General features: G+C 35.5%; 1 protein-coding gene across 3 annotated transcripts; it reads right to left on the minus strand.

Moving 5' to 3' along the window:
* Positions 1 to 948: 948 nt before the first annotated feature.
* On the minus strand, positions 949 to 10,823 carry LOC107810780 (protein REVERSION-TO-ETHYLENE SENSITIVITY1-like). Of its 3 annotated transcripts, none has more exons than XM_016635605.2 (5): positions 10,684 to 10,823; positions 10,513 to 10,563; positions 9,173 to 9,238; positions 1,869 to 2,285; positions 949 to 1,458 (listed from the first exon to the last, which is right to left on the minus strand). In XM_016635605.2, exons 4-5 carry the CDS (start codon positions 2,175 to 2,177, stop codon positions 1,078 to 1,080), a joined length of 690 nt encoding a protein of 229 aa, XP_016491091.1. In that variant the 5' UTR covers positions 2,178 to 2,285; positions 9,173 to 9,238; positions 10,513 to 10,563; positions 10,684 to 10,823; the 3' UTR covers positions 949 to 1,077. The 3 variants fall into 3 exon arrangements, with proteins under 3 accessions (XP_016491091.1, XP_016491089.1, XP_016491090.1); XM_016635603.2 differs by having other exon boundaries at positions 949 to 1,500; positions 10,684 to 10,822; XM_016635604.2 differs by having other exon boundaries at positions 949 to 1,500; positions 1,869 to 2,295; positions 10,684 to 10,822.
* Between the last annotated feature and the right edge of the window lie 1,733 nt (positions 10,824 to 12,556).

Genomic DNA, 12,556 nt, shown 5'->3' on the forward strand with positions numbered 1-12,556 from the left:
TGGAATATAACATGAATATTTTTAAAAAAAAAATGCCGATGATGGTGCAGTTGCTTTGGCGGGTGATGTGCCAACGTACTTCACGTAATTTTTGGATCATTTGAATTCAATCTATATATTAATTACATATATTCCTTTTATATTATTTTACATTCTTTCATTTTTTTCTTGTCATATTCTTTGTCTTTTGAGGCTATTTATTATAGACTATAGTTATACTGGTAGCAAATATAGCATATTTTGTCTTGGTGCCAATACACCTCATATTGCTCCTCAGAGTTCACCAATAAATCTAAAGATATGGAATCAAAATCTATCCTATTGTCTCGAATTACACCAATAGATTTCTATCTTCTACATTTAAAACTAATACGTAAATGCTTTTAAATTGGTCTCATTTTAAATTTTTCATTTTCCTTTGTTGTAGTAAAATATGGAATAGTGACCAAATTATTACTTTCAAAACTCCTTTTCAACTTTAACTTTAATACTATCTTTTTTCCAACATCAAGATGCGAACTAAGTGCTGTGCTAGGGCAGAGCTATAAAGCCCGGATTCGACTGAACACAGTAACTTTTGCTCGGATAAATTATTTGTACAAGGAAATTCATTGAATATGTATATAAATATTAAATCTACCATCCAATTATTAACACTTGAAGACATCGTTCAAATCCTAGCTCCGCCTAGGGTAGTCAGACCTCGAGGTTGGAACAAAGCACTTGATTGTACTTTGGGCCACATTTCATTATCTTACTCTCTAATTTAAGTATCATATAGAGTATTTGTTTGATCTTTTCACTTTTCTTATTTTTATAAAAAAAAATTGAAGCTGCGTTTAGAAACTCCATTACTTGACAGGAAGAGCAATGACCGAAAAGAAACAAAAATGAAACATATAGCAACTAGACATAACTCATTAAGCTAAAGGATAAAAAGTCTTCTGCTATTACATACATTTATTAACATTGCAGAAAATAAGTGTCCAGTTCTTCCACAAGAGAAGAGTTCATTAAGGAAAACATTTCAGTTTCCTTGTCAACCACCTATAAGACTCGAACTAACAGCACAAGGTCCTAATATTCAATCAGATTGTTGAAACAGTAAGTTGCCAAGATATACCATCCAGCAACAAGAAGAAAAAAGCTCAATATACCAATCAGAAACTGCCACCCGACCATTAAATGTCCGAAGCAAACCATGACAATGAAAGGCATAAATGATCTTAAGATTGATGAGCCATTAACCCACTGCCCCTTGGACAGTACAAGAACTCCAACATTAACCATGTTCCAATTCATTGATCCTCCATAGGATAGCCGGTTCAGGCAATCAGCGACAAATGAGTGATCGTTGCAAGTGAAAGGGTTGAAATTTCTATGCTCAAAGCTGAGCGTAGAAGAGTGAAGAGCATCATCCCAACTTACTGCTGTCCCAAATTCTGCATGTTGATAACCCTGCTTGCATGTGTGTCCAGCAAGGTTGGGAGGAAAACAGCACTGTTTAAGCATAAGCAAAGTTGATAAAGAAAGTTACCAAAACCTGTCTGTAGAGTTCTAAAGTCATTGAAGGCAGTGGCGGAGTCACCTTTAACCAAGGGGAGCGAATTGACACCCCTTCGCCGGAAAATTACACTAAGTAGCTAGGTAAAAAGATTTTTTTTAATGTCAAAATACTATATGTTGACTCCCCTTGACTTCTTCATGTGTTTAATTTTTAATATTTTGACACCCCTTACTAAAAGTCCTAGCTCCACCATTGGTTGAAGGGATCTACTGCAAGTGCCTATTGAACTTTTCTTGCTTCTTTCTTTTTAGGGGGGTGGGGTGGGACTTTGCAATGGATGAAAGTAGTCACGGACACATACCTGCCGTCTATCTAGCTGATAGTATCTGGCTACAGCTCCATATGAGAGATTACCAACAGTAATCATGTTGGATCCAGAAAAATCTACAACAGTACCATCCTCCCTGCATATGCCAACATGTCCGACGAAAGGTGCAAGCCAAGAAACCACAGGGAGAGGAGTCCAAACAAGGCAACAAGGGAACTTTTCTTTCTTTGGATCAATTTCGTCCAGTGGCCACAAGTCATGCTGAATTCTTTGCAAAGCATTATCCCTATCAACCACATACCTAGGATTTACATCCATCATAGGAAATCTTCCTGGAAACATATAGCTATGTACAATTTTGTCGTTCCTAGCATTTCAAACTCAGATGACAGCTTCTCGCATTATGGCTCCACTGAACTATTTCTCATTAATCCAGATGAATGAGATTCCCTGCCAAATACTTTATCAAAGAATGAGATTCCTTACAAATAGAAAAAGGAAGAGCTTCTTAGTAAAAGCACTAGGCAAAGACTGGAGCTATATCCTCACACTAAAGTTTGGACAGGGGTCACAATTAAAAATAGAGTCTCAGCCATTACAGTTCAGAAAAAGAACGATGAGTCAAAAAACAGTCCTAAGATAAATATTACTTAGCAGTTCCAACTTAGGAGCATAGCCACTTCTTACAGTCTAAAATAAGCCAGAAAAAGATGAACTACAAGAAGCAGGATCTTATATTCTTGACGTATACATAAATCTATATGCAAATACAGGAAAGATACTTGAAGTAATCTCAGGTATCACATCCGATCAATCATTCCTTGAGCATAAATCTGACAGAAACAACAATTAAATATCATATGATTCAGAAAGCTTCTAAAGGCACTTTATTCTGTGTTTCAACGCCCTTTAAGTTCAATATAGAATGATTTAATTACAGAGATAAAATGGGTTCAATTGACCACAATGCTTCACAATAACATATAAGGAGACACGAGAAGAAATAATCATTGGAACACTGAAGAGGTAGCTTAGGCTGATCGAAATGATTGTTACAAGTAATGTACCTAATAAACATTGCTGACGCAAATAACTTCCCGCCCACCTATATCCTGACAGTTTTAACCAGCAATCATGCCCTCTGTAATTCATATCTCATATTCTTCCTACTATAATAACCATCAAAGGTGGCTTTTACAAACATTGAAAATGTGGAGAACAATAGCACCAGCATTTCTTAAACACCTTGAAAGTAACATAAAGTTGTAGTTTGAAGTTCCCAGTTGGTGGTCAATATTATCACAAACTCAACTAAACTAGATGTTCAGAGTCCCTTTGTGCATTACGGCAATTAAAACTCCAGGCACTGGCACAGTTCCTTAACCCTTTTTATGTCACAATGAAAAATAATAATTTTTGTACTAGAAGTTAATACACAAATTCTTTGGTCTATCGACAGAAGCTTGAGCTGAAACCTATCAGTGAAACAGAAAGATTATTGAGCTTGGAGTTTTTGTTTCATATCAAATACCGGTAGTTTATCAAACCAAAAAAAGGAAAGAAAAAGGAATCAAATAATTAGTATGTCACATGAAAGTAACCTCTTTAGTAAAGTAAGTTTCCAATGGAAGCAGGTTGCTGATAGATTGTGAATTAACTCAAGAAATGCCAACCACCAAAGAAAAGGGGAAAAAGGCCTAAGCATTTAAATTTCAGGCTAGGTCACTCATGCACCATTCAGAAATGAAGCAACCAAGGAGAATAAACATTTGACTCGCTTGGCTTAAATCTCGAGTGAAAAGGAAATGACTCGTGTCACAGATAGGGAAGTCGGTAAGATGATATTTCTATAATGCCCAATATCTAAAGGGAAGAAGAAGATGTAGAAGTTCTAACTTACAACACCTGCTGATCATGAATGAAATTTACCCTCCTAAAAAAAGGAAGAAAATATAGAGAAAAAAATGTAGTCATATTGAATAACGTTCCTTATTTTCAATGATATAGTAGTGGATAACTTAATGTTCACTACATTTTCTTTACCAAAATACAAGATACACTTACATATAGGCGTGACTCACACAATAGAAAATAGAGGGATGAATGTGAAGGATATCTATAAATTACGCATTTATTGCACGGCTTGACACATTCATTATGTCTGCACCTATCAATGCCCTGTTTGACTTCCTAACACAAGCTCATAGTGATGAAACTACTTCAGCCTGAAAGCTAATATGGAAAAATCAACATTAACGAAATATTACATTCATAACAGTTAACAATCACCATATAGTGCCTAGTTGCCTGGAAGAACAATAGGCAGCCTTTATCCAAAATAAATAAATAAAAAGAGTATTGTAGTAAGCAATTAAGGCCAACAAACAACCTAAACAAAAGCAGTGACAGAAGTCTGATATTTTCTGGAAGCAATAGGCCGGTATAAGGCTGGCAATCACCAGGAAGTAAACAGGCTGACAATTGCCAGAACAATTAACCAAAATAAAATGTGGTCACATAAATCAGACATCTACCAAGATAATTATTAGAGCATCGGTCAAACCAATATTAGCAGGGTGATAGATAAAGACAAACATATTAAGATTATCACCAGATTCAGTTTCATTTCATCACGTTTGGGTTAAAATCTAGCCATTTAAATAAAGATCATCTTATGAAATTTAACTAAAATGGAAAAATCTTACTTCCTCCGTTTCAATTTATGTGAATCTATTTCCTTTTTAGTCCGTCCAAAAAAGGAGGGAGTATCTGTTTTGGATCTTCCGGAAACTATTGGAAAATAAAAGGTTAGTGCAAAAGATACTTTCCAAAATGGTTTATCTCTCATAATTAAAGAACCTGTGCTAATTACATTTTTTTTAAAAGGGGTGATAGGGGAAATACATGGCTTATAAGTTATCATGAGGACCGGAGAATATGTTAAAGTTGAGGAGTTCCTATACAAAATGTATGACACCTCAATAAGAAGGGAAGGAACGGACAAGATGATATGGAGGGTGTCGAGAGAATAATTATTTCAATGAGATCATATTACATAGGGCTACTGGTACGGAATCTGGTTTTTTAGGGTATGGTTGATGGTTGTTTCTGAATTCCATCTCTACTACAAAATCGGACGTAGGAGTTTCTTCTCATCCAGCTCCTCACAAACAAAAAGATTTAAAAAAAGTTAATTTGAATTAAAATAGTATAGTAAATCTTAAGATGTATACGTATTTAGTGAGATCGAAATGGGATTCTTTGAGATTTCATTCAATATATAATAGTTTTTCCCCCTTGTTGATGAATTGGATCCTATATAAATGTGGTTAACATAAGGGGAGGCGATAAATCATTATGATTTGGTGTAACTAATGTAGAGACATGGCGAAGATAGTGATCACCACATGTTGCATTGTAGTCTCACATCACAATTATGACAATATGTGTTGTCACGATAAAGACAGACATATAACGATTATCTCTAAAATCCATTCCTCTTCACCGTCTCTGGTTTTAGAGAGAAAAAAGTCAACCCATTTTAGGTAAAGATCATGTCATAAATTGAGCTAACATGGAAAAGATTTCCATCTTTTTTTTTCAATATTTAAAATTAGTGGAAAAGAAAGTAAGTACAAGATATGCGTTTTCGCAAAATGGTTAATTTTTCCTAATTATAGAGAAACTATGATGGCTAATCATTTAAGAAGGTATAGTAGAAAAGTATACGAGACATAAGTTTCACGAGGACGCTATCGCATTGTTGCTTAAAGTAATGAAGCAACATGAAGCTAGGGATTATCATGTCAGGGGTTAAGCCATGTGCTTCAAATACTGACGCACAAAGTGATTAAAACAAAGACCTCGCCTTTGAACATCAACTTTGAGGAGTTGGATTATTTTATGCACTTATTGAATATTGCATGTTAAAACTAGTTATTTTATTTGCAATTTGATTCTAAATTCATGTAAAATTGGTATTTTTAGTTTTCCATAATTTGTGCACTCCACTTCAAAAAATTGTGCACTTTTTTTGAGATGGAAAGAAGCATTCGCTTTATTTCTCGTTTTTTGCTTCAAGCCCCATAGACCTTGTCGTTTTTGCGCTTTTCACTTGTTCTTTTTTTAATTTGCACCGGGTGTCCAAGTCTCTTCGAGCCCCGACTAATCCCAGGGTGCACAGGCCCTCGGCAAGGAATTTCCCGCAAGTGCACCACGGTTAATTCAGGTTTTACCCAGTCCAATGGCCCTTAGAAATTGTTTGCACCCAGTGGGTTTCGAACTTGAGACCTTGAAAGGGAGCAAACACCAAGGCTCAAGTCAATTGCCACCAGGCCAACCCCTGAGGGTTGTGCTTTTCACTTTTAAAAATACTAGGAATAAATTAGGTTAAGGAGTTTCTATAGAAAATATATGACACCTCAATAGAGAGGGGAGGGATTGACAAGATAATATGTAGGGTGCCGAGGGATAATCATTCACGGTTGCGACAATTACATGGAGCTATTAAAAGGGATAAAAAGGGAGGGATTGAAGAATATTTTGAATATCAAAATACCAAAGAAAGTAGCTTTTTTCCTTGTTGATAACGTGGAATGAGATACGGCGGCTAACATAAGGAAAGGCGGCAAATTGTTACAAGTTGGTATTACTTGTGTGGAAAAGATCGAGAAGATATTATGCAGTCGATATTGCATTGTAGTCTCATCATAGAGCCTTGTGTTGGGTGATAAGAGCAAGACAAGCATAGCCAAAGCTATCATAAGATTATCTCCATAACCAGTTCCCTATGGTTGGTTTATAAAAGAAAAAGACTATTCATTTTAGTTAAAGATCTTGTAAGACATTTGGTGACATGGAAAAGGAACTCTTCATCATTTTTAGATTTTTCAACGCTAATGGAAATAAAAAGCTTCATACTAAAATACACACCATTGCAAAATAGTTAATGTCTCCTTGTAGTTGAGAAACTATGGTGGCTAGTTATTTACAAAAAGGATGAAACTATGGTGGCTAGTTATTTACAAAAAGGATGATAGCGAATTGCATGGGTTTTAAGTTTCATGAGGGGCATTCAAAATTGGAAAAACATAAGGATAATGAAGAGTTCCTATATAAAATACTCCCAAGTTCCAAAAAAAAAAAAATGGTACTATTTTCTTATTAGTCCATTTAAAAAAGACGACACCTTAAATTTGGAAACAATTTAACTTGAACTTTTTATTTTACACTTATGAAAAAGCTTTTATAGCCACACAAACGTTATGGCATGTTTAAGACCATAAGTTCAAAAGTCTTATATCCACACAATGTTATAGCATATTTAAGACCGCAAGTTTCAAAAGTCTTCACTACTTTCTTAAACTTCGTGCTCAATCAAACTACAGCATAAATTGAAACGGATGGATTATGTGATACTTCAATAGGGAGGATTGAGGAAAGCGATAGAGAAGATAATACGAAGGGTAGCTACGTGGAAATCGTTCAGGGTGAGACTATGCTACATACAACTATTAGAAGGGGCAAAAGATGGAAGCCTGGAAGAATAATAGAAATACTAGACTACCAAGAAAATAGTTTCTTCTCCCTACTGGTAATTAGGGATGCTAATTCTCCTCGCTGGTAATGAGGGATGCTACGGCAACAGCTACTAACTTAAGGTAAGGCAACAATTGCTAAGAGTTGGTATTGTCTATGTAAAACATGGAAAAGATGCAAAACACCCTCTAATGCACTGCAGTCTCATATCAACTCATGCAACCTTGCATACTTCTTCTTTTTTTATATATTGGTGGTGTCCGAACACCTTGCACATACTTGACTAATCCATCGAGTAGTTGTCCAGTACACAAGCATAGATTGCCCAGATAATTGCGCACCATTGCCGGAGGAATGGCATATCAAGCGTTGTATCTGGGATTTGAACTTGAAATCACCAAATAGTTACTCTCGTGCCTCATCCACATCGAGACCTTTGTGCTTCCAGTTTAATATCATACTGGTGTTTCCTAGAAGATGGGATGAAGTACTACCGATCCGGGGTTACAGAAGATTGACAAAAAAGGAAAGGCAGCTTGGCGAACTATACCATTGTACCATTTTGGATCTATTCTTTTATTTGGGTGGGGGAAGGGGGGGGGGGGTTCTTTGGTTGGAGAAGTGTGCCCTTTAGATTATTTGGGATCGAAAGAAATAGAAGATTGTTCAAAGCAGTAAGAATGATACAACAAATATTAAAAACTTATTTTTGTTTCAGCTGTTGGTGTAAGAGAAAATTCCTTGTTGTATAGGTAGTTCGGTTAACCTTTAGATGAAAGTGGTTAAGCCACAAACCCAATTTAAACATCTCTTTATATCATCTTGGTGTGTCAACGAAATACTTATGTTTCTCAGAAGATATAGATATAAATGTTTCACTAAATATTTTCTCTAACCTATGCTACATCTCCAAAAAGTTAAGTTGTAACAAGTATAAGTGCACACTAGACAAAATCATCTACCTAAGATTCACATACCTCTAGTTACCAACTTTTTTTAGTTTCCAAGTACGAAAACAGTCTGCTTTGATAATTCTGAAGGCAACAAGAAGAAATATGAAGATGAAACACATTACAGATAATTATGTTTGGAATCCAACTTTCACTATTCATAATCAAAATTATGAGGTATAAAGAGTCAATGAATTCACAGATCCTTCTCGCTGAATTACTACAAGCAATTTCATTCTATTTCTTCTGTAAAATTCAAATGGCTTCAACATCTGCTGGCAGATTGTAAGTATCCAGTTATCCGAACGCCCTTCTCAGTGAAGGACAAAGAAAAGAGAAAAGCGCTTTTGAGCTGAAAACAGTGAAAAGAGATTTCCCTAACTCGTGTAGTTATCAAAGTAGCTGCAGAAATTCTTCATGCCAATTTCATTGAAGAATAAGAGAAAGAGCTAGCAAGGGAGGGTGGTCAATCAAAGGCATGAGCACCAGTGTTCCCGCAACACTAGATTCTAACAAGAGACTACCAGAAAAGAAAAGTCAACACAATTTTTGAAACATCTAAAATACTAAACAAGCAGAACTTATAGACAATTGTATTAAAGGCTAATTTAAATTGATTCAAGCTATTGTTCAAGTCTTTCACTAATTTAGAGCAATGATTGACATCTACCAACTAGGATACTTAACCTGATTCAAGAAAATGAATTCACTCCCTTGTGTCCTTCCTAAGGTAACCAAGGACAAAAGGTATTCGAGAAATTGAATTTACAAGACCTAGGTTCCAGGGTAAAAATGCAGATGCATTTGCAGTGACATAAGGGTCAAAGAAAGTATAGATCAATGATCGACCTTATTGTATCTTCTCGGCAAACCAAGATGCAAGCCAAGATGTGTTCTTGAGAATTCCAAAGTCACCTATGTAGAGAAAAACCAACACCCAGATAAAAAAAATTAACAAAAGTAAAGATTTAAATGTAGAAATGTAAGTGCATTGAGTAACAAAAATCAACAAATGAAAATAGGGGAAAGATGAAAGAGCCCTGGAACCTACAGAGTATAACAAGCCAAGAACCACAGTGAAGAGACACAATCAGCAACTTAGATATAAACAAAGCATTACAGTTCTGAGAAAGAGGAAGACCCAACTAAGAAAGGCTAGAAAACAAGAGTGAGTACTGGTCAGATTTTGTTGTCCACTTGTCACTTTTTTCTGTTTCTCTTTTATGTCCACTTCTTTTGGTTTACCAAGAAGAAGAAGACAGTATTGTGGAGAGATGCATTAATTGAACTAAAATGTATGCATCACTTTTTGTCCATTTAAATATGCAACGTGGCATTGGCTCGACTGAGAATCCTAATGTAGCAATGGACACAGACTCAATTAGGATCAAATACACTGTTTCTGTTCAGTTTAGACACCACCGAGCGTAGTAAATGCAAAAACCTAATGTACCATCAATCAAATACTTTTTATCAGAAAAACTAGATATAATTGCTTCGCTTAATTTATACCCTTACCTATTCTACACCTCTAAAAAGATATTCGAGCTAAAATCATGTGCCTCCATCTTCACGTACTTCTACTTTTTCATGAACTACTTCTTTCAGAACCCAAGTAGGAAAAGAAGTAATAGGTATTGATTAGGCAACAAGAAAGAAGAATCTTGAAAGTAAGCCCCAATTTTTTTAATTATGTCCGAAATCCAATGTTTACGAACCATGATCAATTTCAGGGGGAATGGCTCTTTAAAAAGAGTGATTATAAGATCCTTTTCGATGCATTAGTACAAGCAATTTCATCCCTTCTCATTCATAAAATTCACATAACTTCAAAATATGGTGGCAAATTAAATATCAAGCACATCTTATTAGATTCTAACAAGTGACTGCCAGGAAGAAAAATTCTACACATCTTCTCAGACAGATAAAATACTTAAAAAAAACATAACTTGTAAACATTGTATTAAACGCTAATTTACAAAAAAGCAATTGTCCAAGTCTTTCACTAATTTTGAGCAACGATTAACTTGGACACTGTAACCCAATTCAAGAAAATGAGTTCCCTCCTTCGAGTCTTCCCTAAGGTAGCCAAGGACCCAAAAAAATCAAGAAATTGCTTTACAGAACCTACATTCAGTAACATAAGGTGCAAAAAAAAACTACAGTAAAGATAGATTTTTTTTTTTTACCTAATGTGTCTTCTGGGCAACCCAAGATGCAATCTTTAGAATTCGAGTCACCTATGTACAGAAAATAAACCAAGACCCAGATAAGAGAAAGAAATGTAAGTACATTTGAGCAACTAAAATTGATTGATAAATTAAAATAAAAAAGGGGGGAAAGATGAAAGAGCAATGAACCTAGAGAGGATAATAAGTCAAGTAAGAAGCACAATCAGCAATTTAGGTATCAATGAAGCGGTTACGGTTCTGAGAAAGAGGAAGACCAAACAAAGGAAAAACTATACTAGAAAACAAGAGTAAATGCTGGTCAAAAATTTATTTGTGTTATAAATATATTATATTATGGATGTTCATTTACTACTCCCTTGTAAATAATTTTCCTGAAGAAGCTTATCCATATGGGACTCCACCGTAAATATATTTATCCATTTAGTACTCTATTGGAAATATGCTTCGTGAAGAAGCTTATCACTTCGGTACCCGGTTATGGATAAACATTACCCTAGGTAGAAGATTATCTATACTGGGTATAATAAACATATCCATTCAGTACTCCGTTATGGATAAACATTGCTCTCAATAGAAGATTATCCATATATGGTATAATAGCAGCTTACACAGCAGCTTACACAGCAGCTTGCGTAGCAGCTTACACAGCAGCTTGTAATAGCAGCTTACACAACAGCTTGTTGTAGCAGCTTACACAGCAGCTTGCGTAGCAGCTTACACAGCAGCTTCCTTTCTTCTATAAATAGAAGAGATTTCAGTTCATTATGTACATCAGTTTGAATTCGAATAATATATCATTTTCTCTCTATACTTGTCTTTACTTTACAGTTTTTATTTTATAACACGTTATCAACACGAGACTCTGACATCTCGAGCAAATACTTTGAAAGTATTAGAGATAAGAACTTTCTTTTCCTAAATAATGTCAAATATTTCGAAACTTGAATTTGTAGCCCTGGATATATCAGGCAAAAGCTACATGTCTTGGGTGCTTGATGCTGAAATTCATCTTGATGCGATGGGTCTGGCAGACACCATCAAGGATAAAAATCAGGCATCAAACCAAGACCGTGCCAAAGCAATGATATTCCTACGCCATCACCTTGATGAGGGCCTGAAAATGGAATATCTCACTATTAAAGATCCAGTCATACTGTGGAATAATTTGAAAGATAGATATGACCACCTGAAGATGATCATTCTTCCACAGGCACGTTATGATTGGACTCATCTAAGGCTACAAGATTTTAAATCTATCAGTGAGTATAATTCTGCTATGTTCAGAATTATTTCCCAATTGAAATTATGTGGTGATAATATTACTGATCATGATATGTTGGAGAAAACTTTCACCATTTTTCATGCCTCAAATATGCTCCTGCAGCAGCAATATCGAGAGATGGGATTTAAAAAGCATTCTGAACTAATCTCACATTTTCTTATAGCAGAGCAACATAATGGGCTATTAATGAAAAATCATGAAAGCCGACCTATTAGTTCTTGTCCATTCCCTGAAGTGAATGAGACGAACTTTCACCAAGCTAAACGTGGAAGAGGTCGTGGCCCCAGTCGTGGTCATGGTCGTGGTCGGGGAAGAAACCTCAATCGTGGTAATAATAATGCACCAAAGAAGTCTCCTCACCACCAGCAGTGGAAAAGGAAGGAACAAAAGCATGAAGTGGTGCAAGCGCCAAATGCAGAAAATGCATGCTTTAGATGTGGAGGAAAAGGGCACTGGTCACGTACCTGCCGTATGCCAAAGCACCTGGTTAAGCTTTATCAAGCCTCCCTGAAGAAGACAGAGAAAAATGTTGAAGCAAATTTTATTTCTGAAGATAATTTAGACTTCAAGCATTTGGATGTAACTGATTGCTTTGCACTCCCAGAATGAGAAACAAGTCATGTAATCGGTAGTGAATCTGTAGAAATGTAAATATTTTAATTTTTGTTGTTTGTAATAGATAGTATGATTATGTAATTATTGTACATAAATAAAAGTTATGCTTTGATAATGATGTATACTATAATATATTTTATTTAT

This window comes from Nicotiana tabacum, chromosome 7 (genome assembly GCF_000715075.1).
Source record: "Nicotiana tabacum cultivar K326 chromosome 7, ASM71507v2, whole genome shotgun sequence".
In the NCBI taxonomy this organism is placed as follows: domain Eukaryota; kingdom Viridiplantae; phylum Streptophyta; class Magnoliopsida; order Solanales; family Solanaceae; genus Nicotiana; species Nicotiana tabacum.